General features: G+C 44.3%; 1 protein-coding gene across 7 annotated transcripts in view; it reads right to left on the bottom strand.

Annotated features, from left to right (window-relative positions):
• The window catches only part of LOC122548458 (tyrosine-protein kinase Fyn), a 271949-nt gene that overhangs the window by 16078 nt on the left and 243705 nt on the right, over positions 1-12166 (bottom strand). For all 7 annotated transcript variants that reach the window (XM_043687161.1, XM_043687162.1, XM_043687155.1 and 4 more), the window contains 2 exons: positions 5889-5965; positions 5642-5795 (listed from right to left, as the gene is read on the bottom strand). In XM_043687161.1, the coding sequence (XP_043543096.1) occupies positions 5642-5795; positions 5889-5965 (231 nt within the window). The remainder of the gene's footprint in view (positions 1-5641; positions 5796-5888; positions 5966-12166) is intronic.

Below are 12166 nucleotides of genomic sequence, written 5' to 3' on the forward strand. Positions count from 1 at the left end.
ACCTCTTTCCACCTATCACATTTCCGACGCCCCTCCCCCAAGTCCCTCCTCCCTACCTTTTATCTTAGCCTGCTGGACAAACTTTCCTCATTCCTGAAGAAGGGCTCATGCCCGAAACGTCGATTCTCCTGTTCCCTGGATGCTGCCTGACCTGCTGCGCTTTTCCAGCAACACATTTTCAGCTCTGATCTCCAGCATCTGCAGACCTCACTTTCTCCTCAAAGATTTTAGCCTTCACCCAACCTGATTCATTCCATGTGACGTTAAGAGGCTGAATGCACTGGATGCAGCAAAGGCTCTGGGCCCTGACAATATTATTGAAGACCGGTGCTCCAGAACTATCTGTACCCGTAACCAAGGTCTACCAGTATAGATACAACATTAGTATTTACCAAGCCATGAGGAAAATTGCTCAGGTATGTTCTGTCCACATCAGTTCCTCATCTAGGTGTTCATAATGGGTCAGGAAATTGCAGAGGCGTTCATTAGTCATAATCTTGCAAAGCTCTCTTGTTTTAATATGTGTGCTGATGTTCATGAGTCTCACTCTATACTGACTATCACTTGTTGAATCCTGCCTAATGGAATACATGCCTGTTATTCCACTCTTGCACCTCCCAGCTCCTAATCAATTTCCAACGTGGGTCAAGCCAAATACTCATACACTCTCATTTTCACGGGTAATATCTTATATGGATTCATTCTGTAAAATCATATGGAAAACCTCCACAGCCCGGTGGGACTAGTTTGGATTGGGGTATCTGGTCGGCGTGGACGGGTTGGACTGAAGAGTCTGTTTCCATGCTGTACATCTCTACGACTCTATGACTCTCCTTTGCTGACCGTGGAGATCTCCTCAATAGATCCGACTGTATTAGTCTGATGTGACCTTCCCACTCTCTTTCTGATCAGCTCCTATTTGCCGAATTGCTCAAGCACTTCATTCATAATCACAGGTTCTTCCAACTTTCCCACATCTGACATTAAACTGAATTACTTGTTCAGCTTGCCTAATTCTGAACTAATGGACCGAGACTCATAAGCATCAATATAAATATTGAAAGAAGAGAGCTTTGAACGATTATGACTAATACTTTTGCAATTTCCTGACACCTACGGTGGAAGACTGAGTTTATAGTGAGACTCCCTTTCTCGGATAATCAGGAATTGCAGAAAATGCCAGTGAGACCCACATCCATAAATTAATTTAAGGGAAAAGAAAGGCTGTCTTCTCAGTTCATTTTCTTTAAAATAAATCACAATTTTTTGACGATATTAAACTTTAGCTGATGAAAGCATTTTAAATTATTTGCTGACCTTCAAATTATTTTGAAAAACAATCCATTGTTGAGAGAGAGTGTGAGATGGCACAGTGTAATGTAGTCATTGGACTAATTGGTACTTATGGATATGTTCACATACTTGAACAGATGACCTTCCTTTGCACAGATAAAGGGTTAAGACAGTTCAGATGATTTCACTTTTAAAACATGTTTTCCTAACTGTTTGGTGTTTGTTGCTCAGCATAAACACGGTGGACCGAAGGGCCTGTTTCTATGCTGTATGACTCATTGACAACAGATGCTGTCTCAGTCAATGACTCTCATCTCATGAATAATAAAAAGGGGCATTTTCATGAAGAATCAATAATACCTGCCTGAATTATCTCAACAGAACCAGAATTATGGGAAGCAAAAAAGCTTTATATTTGATAATAAAACACAGAAGTTCTTAAACAGAAGTCAAAAAGTATTTAGCATTCCCCATCTGCTATCAGAGTTCAATCTGTCTGCTGAAACACAGTCTAGAAGACATCAAAGTAGGTATACAGCTCATGTTCAGCAAACTGAATATACTTTGTTCTTTTCTTCTCCAAGCTTACTCGCCAGAACTGTGACCAAATGATGTTGCAATGGTAATTAGAGGCAAGGTAAAGCCTCACTTTTCAATTACAGAGTCAGACAGTCGTACAGCATGGAAACAGACCCTTCGGTCCAACTCGTCCATGCCAACCAGATATCCTAAATTATTCTAGTTCCATTTGCCAGCATTTGGCCAATATCCCTCTAAACCCTTCCGATTCATGTACCCATCCAGATGCCTTTTAAATGTTGTAATTGTACCAGCCTCCACCACATCCTCCGGCAGCTCATTCCATACACGCACCACCTTCTGCATGAATAAGTTTCCCCTTAAGTCCATTTTAAATCTTTCCCCTCTCACCTTAAACCTACGCCCTCTACTTTGGATTCCCCTACCCTGGGGAAAAAAACTTTAGCCATTCACGCTATCCATGTCCTCATGACTTTATAAACCTCTATGAGGTCACCCCTCAGCCTCAGATACTCCAGGGAAAACAGCCCCAACAAATCTACTCAATTCTCCAGTAAAACCTTTATTATTTCATTAAATGTACCATCCAGAATTCTACAGATAAATGGGTTGATCTTAATCCAAAGTCAACAATTTTAAATTATAAAAGAAATATTAAATTCAAGAACTTGTTCTCTGCATTAACCATTTATTTCTGCATTGATCAAGAGTTTTTACTTATTTCTTGCTGACTTAGACTAAAACAGCACATGACTGGTGACTAAGCAGTTTTAGTTCCTTTAGGCAAAATTGAAATAACTCCACACAGGCCGTCACCAAGTTGCCCTTTATTTACACGTAAAGGGGTCCTCGACGCTGATCCAGCTCCCTCGGAGCCAGCTCTCAGAGCGAACAGAACCTCTGACACTCCTGTTTATATCTGTCAGCCAGGGCTCCCTGATTAGACCACTTTAACAGCCCCAGACAGGGAACTCACATTCTATAACGTCCACCTAGGCTGACCTCGGTTGCAATCACTACACTAGTCTACAGGTTTCGACAACCTAGACAAAACATTTTATTTTTCTTTTCAATTTTCAACATTCCCTCTCAATTCTTTCCTCACCAGATATTCCAGAATCTAAAACTGCAGCAGGGTTTGAGGAAGAGACATTCAAGAGGATGGTTTGTAAGATGTGGAAAAAAGGTGGGTTGTTCAGAAAGAGTCAGCCCAGATTTCTAAAGGGAAAATCATGTTTAACTAACTTGCTGGAGTTTGTTGAAGAGGCAGCACGAGTACTGTTGATGTCGTGGTCATGGATTTCCGGAAGATGTTTGACACAATGCCACTGCAGAGGAATGTTGTAGGTCATGGAATAAAAGGGTCAGTAACAACGTAGATTTAAATCGGCTGAGTGATAGGGAGCAGAGGGTAGTCGTCAAATGATATTCCTCAGGATGGAGGAGTTTGTGGTGGAGAGAAATAATCCAAAAAACTGCAAATGCTGTAAACCAGACCCAACAACAGACGTTGCTGGAAAACTTCTGGCAGCATTTGAGGAGAGAAAGTGAGGACTGCAGATGCTGGAGATCAGAGTCGAGAGCACGGTGCTGGAAAAGCAAGCCCGAAACTTCAATTCTCCTGTTTCTCGGATGCTGCCTGACCTGCTGTGTTTTTCCAGCACCACTCTCTCAGCATTTGAGGAGAGAAAGCAGAGTTAACGGTTCGGGTCCAGTGACCCTTCTTCAGTTTTCTGAGATTTTCCATTTTAGTATTGTAACTCCCCAGGGGTTAGTATTGGGACCCTCGCTTTCCCTGATAAATATTAAATGAGTTGGATCTTGGTGTGCAGGGAACAATTTCAAAGTTTGCAGATGACCTGAAATGCAGAAGCATTGTAAACTGTGGAGAGGACAGTGTGAAACTCAAAAGGACATTAATAATGTTGGTGGAGTAAGCAGACAGGTAATGGATGAGTTTCAACTCAGAGAATTGTGAGGTGATGCCTTTTGGTTGGAAGAAAATTGAAGGACTACATGAAATAGGGAATGTAATTCTAAACAGGAGCAGAGGGAGCTGGGTAAATATGTGCACAGACCATTAAGGGGAGCAAGACAGATTGAGAGAGCAATTTATAAAATGTATGGTGTCCTTAGCATTATTATTAGGGGCATAGAGTTCAAAAGCAAGGAGGTAAGGTTGAACTTGTAGATGACACTTGTTAGATCTCAACTCAGTTGGTTTAGTTCCAGGCATCACATTATAGGAAGGATGGAGAGAGAGTGCAGAAGCAGTTCACAAGAGTGGTTCCAGATACGAGGAGCTTTAGTTAGGAGGGTAGACTGTAGAAGCTGGAACTGTTTTCCTTGGAAAGAAGGAGGCAGACAGGACTTTGGATTGAGGTTTTCAGGTGTCCAGGAGGGGGGGCTGGACACAGTAGAGATGGGAAACTTCTAAACAAACAAGAACCAGAGAGCACAGATTTGAAGTGATTTTCACAAAAAGCAAACGTGAGGTGACGGAAACATTTTCACAAAATGTGATGGCAGCAGGTTCAGCCAGGTGCTGGATGATTATTTGGATGAGAATAATGTGCCAGGTTATGGGGAAAGATCAGGAGATTGGCAGTCGGTAATGATAACCATTTGAAGAGCTGGTGCAGACACAATGGTTTCCTTCCATGCTGTAATAATTCGGTATTGTCCCTCTCTCTAATGTAGGGTAACTGCAGCATTTCCTACTGCACCCTGGCAAGGACGAGTACAAGAGCTGGGATTTGAACTGTGCTCACTTGGTCACAGAATATTCAATGTTATCCCCAATGGCTGAGTAATCCACAACCTATTTCATTCCCCACCTCTCTCTCCCCCCCACACATGCCTAAAACCAGCTCTACCTTCAATCTGCTGCTGTGGCTGACAGCCCCAGGGGTTGGGAGAAGGTGGTTGCAGGGAGGTTCAACTCCTTATGAATGCTATGTTTGGAATATATTTACCCTTTTCATTTCAGAAATGGTAGGTTATTAAACTTGATGGTAACAGCTCCTATGTCCACGAAAGTCCAAGGAAGAGGGTCCAACCTATCCTTGTCATGGTGAAGGAAGTGCATGTTATTTACCAAGGAAGAGAAAGCCTTTGAATTGTTTAATGTCTTTCATCAGGATGTCGCTGGCTGACCCTGAATGCTGTACAACTGATGGAATATTTTTGAATATCACATCACTGTTGGCATGTAGGAAAGCCTAAACCAAATCAACAGAAGTTTTTTTAAAAAAATTTCCAAAAGTTTTTTGTACTCAATACAGTATTAGAAAACGTATTTCAATGTAAACAAGTTTGTAATCTGAAATTGAACCAGAGACTGCTGGAGGAACAGTAGCTCTGACAGCATCTGCAGAGAGAGTTACAAAGATAATATGTGCTTTATTAATGGCTCTATTGATCTGTCCTGCCAACCCTCATGATATATGTACATAGACAAACCCAGAACCCTTTGCTCTGGGATCCCTTTATGAATTGTGCCCCATTTTATTGCCTTGATCCTTTGCAAATCCCCTCTGAACTCCGCTCAAGAGTTCTCTGCATTTAGCTTCATCTGCCACCTATTTGCCGACCCCACCAACGTGCCAATGCCCTTTTGGAGTTCCATACTGTTCTCCTCACAGTTCACAACGTTTCCAAGTTTTGTGTCATCTGCAAACTTTGAAACTGTCCCCTGCACACCAAGATCCAGATCAGTAACATAAACCAGGGAGAGCAATACTGAACCTCCACTGACCATAACTCCATGGCTCCTATCACTCAGCCTATCATATCATATCTAGCTCACCTTGACGTGCTGTGTACTCATTGTCTTCAATTAATCTTGCTAATCCAAAGTCAGCAATCTTGCACACCAGATTGTCTCCAACCAGAATATTGGCCGATCGCAGGTCCCTGTGGATGTAGTTCATCCTCTCAATGTAGGCCATCCCTGCTGCAACCTGTTTCAAACCAGGTTAGAAGTCAGTGAATGAGGTTGTCAACAAAGACCATTAACAAAAACATTTGGGCGCTTTCCAGAGTTTACTCCTTACCTGCGCTGCCATATCCACTAGATTGGGCAATTTCAATCCCCTTCCTTCTCCATCTTTTAGGAAATCTAACAGGCTTCCTGGAATCAAGGACAGGAATGGGTTAAAGGCTTCCAGTGTGAATCAACAATGTCACAGATACGTCTTTTCTAAACCGAAATCACATCTGTGCAATATGAATATCGTTATAATTTAACACATTTGTGAAGCTTCTGCTGAAATTTGAGACATTATAAAGTGGCTTTACTGTTAGTAAAGTATCCAGAGTGTTTGCCATGAGTTTTAGCAAACAGAATTTGACACAGAGCCAGAGAAACAGATATTAGGGAAATCACCAAAGCATCAGGTTGTTAAGGAGCATCTGTGCTGAAGGTGTTAGCAGCTGGAGGTACAAACGTACACAAGAAATATGAGGAGTAAGCCATTCAACTCCTCAAGGTTACTATCAGTCAACAAGATTTTCCCCAGAAAGCTAAAAGTAAGCGTGCTCGAGAGGACAAACTTGAGGAAGTGCACGTGTTTATATGGCTGCAGATTGTTATAGAGATATGGATGGGTGAGGCAATGAGGGATTTAAAAACAAGGGCAGAAGAGATGTGTGACTGGAATTTGGTGCAATGTGGTTGTCAAGGTAACCCGGACATCTTTAACCTCTCCTTACTACAACCTGAAGTCCCTGCTTGCTTCAGGAAGACCACCATCATTCTGCCTCCAAAGAAAATTCATGCAGTATGCCTCAATGACTACCACCCGGTAGCTCTGATGTCCATAATTATGGAATTCTTCAAGACGTTAGTCATGGCTCCCATCAACTCCAGTCCATCAAACTGCCTTGATCCTTTGCAAATCACCCATCATCATAACAAGTCCACAGCAGGCACCATCTCCCTGGCCCTACACTCAGGAAGAGCTGGATAACAAGGACACCTACGTCAGGCCCCTACTTATTGACTACAGTTCTGTCTTCAACACCATAATTCCAAACAAACTCATCCCTAAGCTCTGAGACCTAGGTCTTGGCTCCCCCCTCTGTAACCAGCTCCTCCACTTCCTGACCCATAGACTGCAATCAGTAAGAATAGGCAACGATACCTCCTTCATTGTATCCACTACACCAGTACCTCACAAGGCTGCATACTCAGCCCCATACTACTTACACACACACGAATGTGTGACCAAATTCAGCCCCAACTCCATTTATAAGTTTGCTGACAACACCACCATTGTAGGTCGGACCTCAAAGAATGATGAGACAGAATACATTAGCAGCATGGTGTAACGATAATCTCTCCACCAAAGTCAGCAAAATAAAGGAGCTGGTCATTGACTTCAGGAAGTGGAGTGGAGGGCATACTCCCGTCTACATCATTGGAGTTGAGGTGGAGATCAATGAGAGCGTCATGTTCTGGGAGTGATGATCACCAACGATCTGCCCTGGTCCACCCACGACAACGTGATGTCCAAGAAAGCACAACAACATCTCTACGTCCTCAGGAGGCTAAGGAAATTCAGCATTGGTAAGGACTCCTACCAATTATTATAGATGCACCATAGAAAGCCAATCCAATCTGGATACATCAGAGTGTACTATGGGAACTGCTCTTCCTAAGACCACGAGAAACTCTGTGGCTGTAACACTGTATTCTCACTCTGTTCTGCTACCCGAATGCACTTTGTATGGAATGATCTGCCTGTATAGCAGGCAAAACAACACTTCTCACGCCATCTCAGTACATGTGACATCAACAGTCAATCAAAATAGAGGAGATTGGTTAGGAGTGGATTGGAACACAAAGCCTAGAGAGGTAACAATTACAGGAACAGAGCTGGGGGCAACATTACGGAGGTGGGAATAGGTAGGTTTAACAATGACAACGACATGGAGTTGGAAGGTCATATCGGGATTGGTAATCTCATTAAAGTTGTCAACCATCTGTTGCAGCCTCTGAACATACCAAGCGGAAGGAATAGAGTCATTAGCTAATGAGGATATGAAGACAGTGGCTCTTTCAGTGATAGGAAATTTCTGCTCAACAGAAATTCTGCTTCAGGCATATGTGAAGATGAAGTGTCAACCTGGTGAAGCCCCCAAACAGGACCAGTTATGTGCCAAACAGCAGAAGCAGCAGGTGATGGACAGAGCTAAGTGATCCCACAAACAATGGATCAGATCTCAGCTCTGCAGTCCTGCTACACCCAATTGCAAATGGTGGTTCGATTAAACAACTCACTGGAGGAGGAGGCCCCACAAACATCCCCATCCTCAATGATGGAAGAGCCCAGCACATCCGTGCAAAAGATAAGGCTGAAGCTTTCACAGCAATCTTCAGTCAGAGGTGCTGAGTGGATGATCTCAGTCTCCTCCAATGGTCCCCAGCATTACAGATACCAGTCTTCAGCCAATTCAACTCACTCCACGTGATATCAACAAATGGTTGGAGATACTGGATATTGTAAAGGCTATGGGCCCTGACAACATTCCGACAATAGTACTGAAGACGTGCTCCAGAACTTGCCGCTCCCCTAGCCAAGCTGTTCCAGTACAGTTACAATACTGGCATCTACCTGACAATGTGGAAATTTGACCAGGTATGCCTATACATAAAAAGCAGGATAAATCCAGATTGACAGGGTTGTTAAGAAGGCATACAGTGTTTTGGCCTTTATTAACAGAGTGACTGAGTTCTGGAACCAGGAGGTTATGCTGCAGCTATACAAAGCTCTGGTACAGCTACACTTGGAGTATTGTGTACAGTTCTGGTCACCGCATTATAAGAAGGATGTGGAAGCTTTGGAAAGGGTGCAGAGGAGATTTACTAGGATGTTGCCTGGTATGGAAAGAATGTCTTACGAGGAAAGGCTGAGGGCCTTGAGGCTGTTCTCGTTAGAGAGAAGAAGGTTAAGAGGTGACTTAATAGAGACATACAAGATAATAAGTATGGGGACAGCAAACGCGAGGGGACATAACTTTAAATTAAGGGATGATAGATATAGGACAGATGTCAGAGGTAGTTTCTTTACTCAGAGTAGTAAGGGTATGGAATGCTTTGCCTGCAACGGTAGTAGATTCGCCAACTTTAAGTGCATTTAAGTTGTCATTGGACAGGCATATGGACATACATGGAATAGTGTAGGTGGGATGGGCTTCAGATTAGTATGACAGGACGGTGCAACATCGAGGGCCGAAGGGCCAGTACTGCGCTGTAATGTTCTATGTTCTAAATCCAATCTGGCCAATTACCGCCCTATCACTTTACTCTTGATCATCAGTAATGTGATGGAAGGTGTCATCAATCGTGCTATCAAGCAGCACCTGCTCAGTGACGCCCAGTTTGGATTCTGCCAGGGCCACTCAGCTCCTGACCTTATCCTCGATGGGCATCAATACTAGAGCTATAGAGTTATAGAGGTCTACAGCACAGAAAAAGGCCCTTCAGCCCATCGCACCCATAGCTGATCAAAAACAACCACCTCCCTATCCTAAACCCATTTCCAGCACTTGGCCCATAGCCTTCTGTATCATGGTATCACAGGTTGACAGTTTTAATGTGTGGAGGTATATACTGTGTTACCAACAGTATGTTACAAAGGTCTTTTCTGGGCGTATCAGTGCCTTAAATTCCAGGAGCACTTGTGTATTTGAACATAATGCGTTTGATGGTAAAAGTATCATTAAACACCCATTTAATGGTTGGAGAAAGCAACACAAAATCCACATCTCAGGGAGAGGCACTAAAATTAAAAACTGGAGATGGTGTGGGAAAGTGTCATTGATAGCGATGGTCAACCAGGACCGAACTGAGTGGCTAAATGGAGTTCTGTTCTTATCTTGTTCCTGCAGTTGGAGGCAATCCAACCAATGCTAGCTAATTAGGAGGACAACCAGCATAGAACATAGAACAGTACAGGCCTTTTGGCCCATCGATGTTGTGCTAACCTTTTATCCTATTCTAAGATCAGACTAACCTATATACCCTTCATTATACTATCATTCCATGTGCCAATCCAGGAGTTGCTTAAATGTCCCTAATGTATCTGACTCTATTACCACTACTAGCAGTACATTCCATACTGGTCTAGTTCAGTTGGCTGGATGGTTGGGTTACATAGCAGTGTGATGCCAACAGCGTGGGTTCAATGCCCATCAGTGGTCTGAGGTTACCATGAAGGACTGTCTTTCTCAACCTCGTCCCATGCCTGCGGTCTGGTGGCCCTCACCACCAGTTGCTTCTCTCTAATGAGAGAGCAGCCCCTCTGGTCTGCTAAGACTATGGTGGCACAACAACAGCATTCCACACACCCACCACTCGCTGTGTAAAGAACCTACCGCTGACATCTCCCCTCAACCTTCCTCCAATCACCTTAAAATTATGCCCGTTCATGATACTCCACCCTGGGAAAGAGTCTCTGGCGATCCACTCTATGCCTTTCATCACCTTGTACACCTCTATCAAGCCAGCTCTCCTTCGTCTTCGCTCCAATGAGAAAAGCCCTAGCTCCCTCACCCTTACTTCATAAGACCTGCCCTCCAGTCCAGGCAGCATCCTGGTAAATCTCCTCTGCACCCTCTCTAAAGCTTCCACATCCTTCCTGTAATGGGACGACCAGAACTGAACACACTATTCCAAGTGTGGTCTAACCAGAGGTCCATAGAGCTGCAGCATAACCTCGCGGCTCTTAAACTCAATCCCCCAAAGCCAACCCACAATTCACCTTCTTAACAACCCTATCAATATGGGTGGCAACTTTGAAGGATCAGTACCTTGAGGTTGTAATTCCTGTACCTAGACTGAGGTGATGCCCTCAAATATATTCCTGAGAAGATCACTGGCAATATGGGCACTCTACCTGATAAAGGAGCAGTGCTCCAAAAGCTTGTGATTTCAAATAAAGCTGTTGGATTATAACCTGATGTCGTTTGAATTCTGACAAAATCAGTTTCACTTTGGGGATGGGGGCAGGTTTCTGAGTCAAAAGCAGACGTGACTCCCCTTTCCCACCTTTGTGGTGATAACTCAATCCTTGGGGTCCCAACAGCGGGAGGGCCCAGAGGCTCAGCCAGACTGTGGATTTGTAGCCGGTCACCACAGGATAGGTGGGAGAAAGCCACCGGAAATGTAAAGCAAAGGCAGATCCAAAACGATTTGGGGGAGCTGCTCTTTCACTCGCAAGGACAAACAGATAAATCTACGGAGTGCTGCAGTTTTAGCAAAGTGCTCGTTTGAACTGGAAGGGCTTTGCTGGACCAGATGAAACCCAATTATGCTGTATATCATGTGAAGGCTTTTAAAACAGTATTGCTCATACTCGTTTTACACATGATAGGGCAGTCATTCCAACTTTTTGTGACCCTGATGAAATACTCTGTCAAACACATATCTTTGTGCTGATTTTGCTGGGCTGCTGTTACCTCAGCACCCGTCTGTCTGCCACACAGTGTTTGCGGTTTCTTTCTGAAGGGAGTGAGGCGGGAGAATATAATTGCACTTTCTCCCGCAACTATAGGGAGCTACAGGGAGAGGCTGAACAGGCTGGGACTGTTTTCCCTGGAGTGTCGGAGGCTGACGGGTGACCTTAAAGAGGTTTATAAAATCATGAGGAGCATGGATAGGGTAAATAGGCAAAGTCTTTTTCCTGGGGTTGGGGAGTCCAGAATTAGAGGGCATAGGTTTAGGGTGAGAGGGAAAGGATATAAAAGAGACCTAAGGGGCAACGTTTTCATGCAGAGGGTGGTGCGTGTATGGAATGAGCTGCCAGAGGACGTGGTGAACGCTGGTACAATTAAAGCATTTAAAAGGGATCTGGATGGGGACATGAATAGGAAGGATTTAGAGGGATATGGGCTAAGTGCTGGCAAATGGGATTGGATTAATTTAGGAGATCTGGTTGGAACGGCCAAGTTGGAGTGAAGGGTCTGTTGCCCTGTGCTGTACATCTCTATGGTTCTGGGGTGTCCTTTCACTGGGGTTCACAAATATGTTTTATGAATTTTCACCCTCAGGGGTGCGCCAGTCCCCAGCTGCTAAACCTTGAGCAGTGCTGTCGATTCTCCTCATGGTCGGCTCCTCAAGGTGATCGTGTGGCTGCCAGCTAACCCTCCTCACCTCCTCCTGACCCTCCTCACCTCCTCCTGACCCTCCTTACCTCCTCCTGACCCTCCTCACCTCCTCCTGACCCAACTCACCTCCTCCTGACCCTCCTGACCTCCTCCTGTCCCTCCTCACCTCCTCCTCGCCCTCCTTACCTCCTCCTGACCCTCCTCACCTCCTCCTGACCCTCCT

Source organism: Chiloscyllium plagiosum, chromosome 3 (assembly GCF_004010195.1).
Source record: "Chiloscyllium plagiosum isolate BGI_BamShark_2017 chromosome 3, ASM401019v2, whole genome shotgun sequence".
Classification (NCBI taxonomy): Eukaryota; Metazoa; Chordata; class Chondrichthyes; order Orectolobiformes; family Hemiscylliidae; genus Chiloscyllium; species Chiloscyllium plagiosum.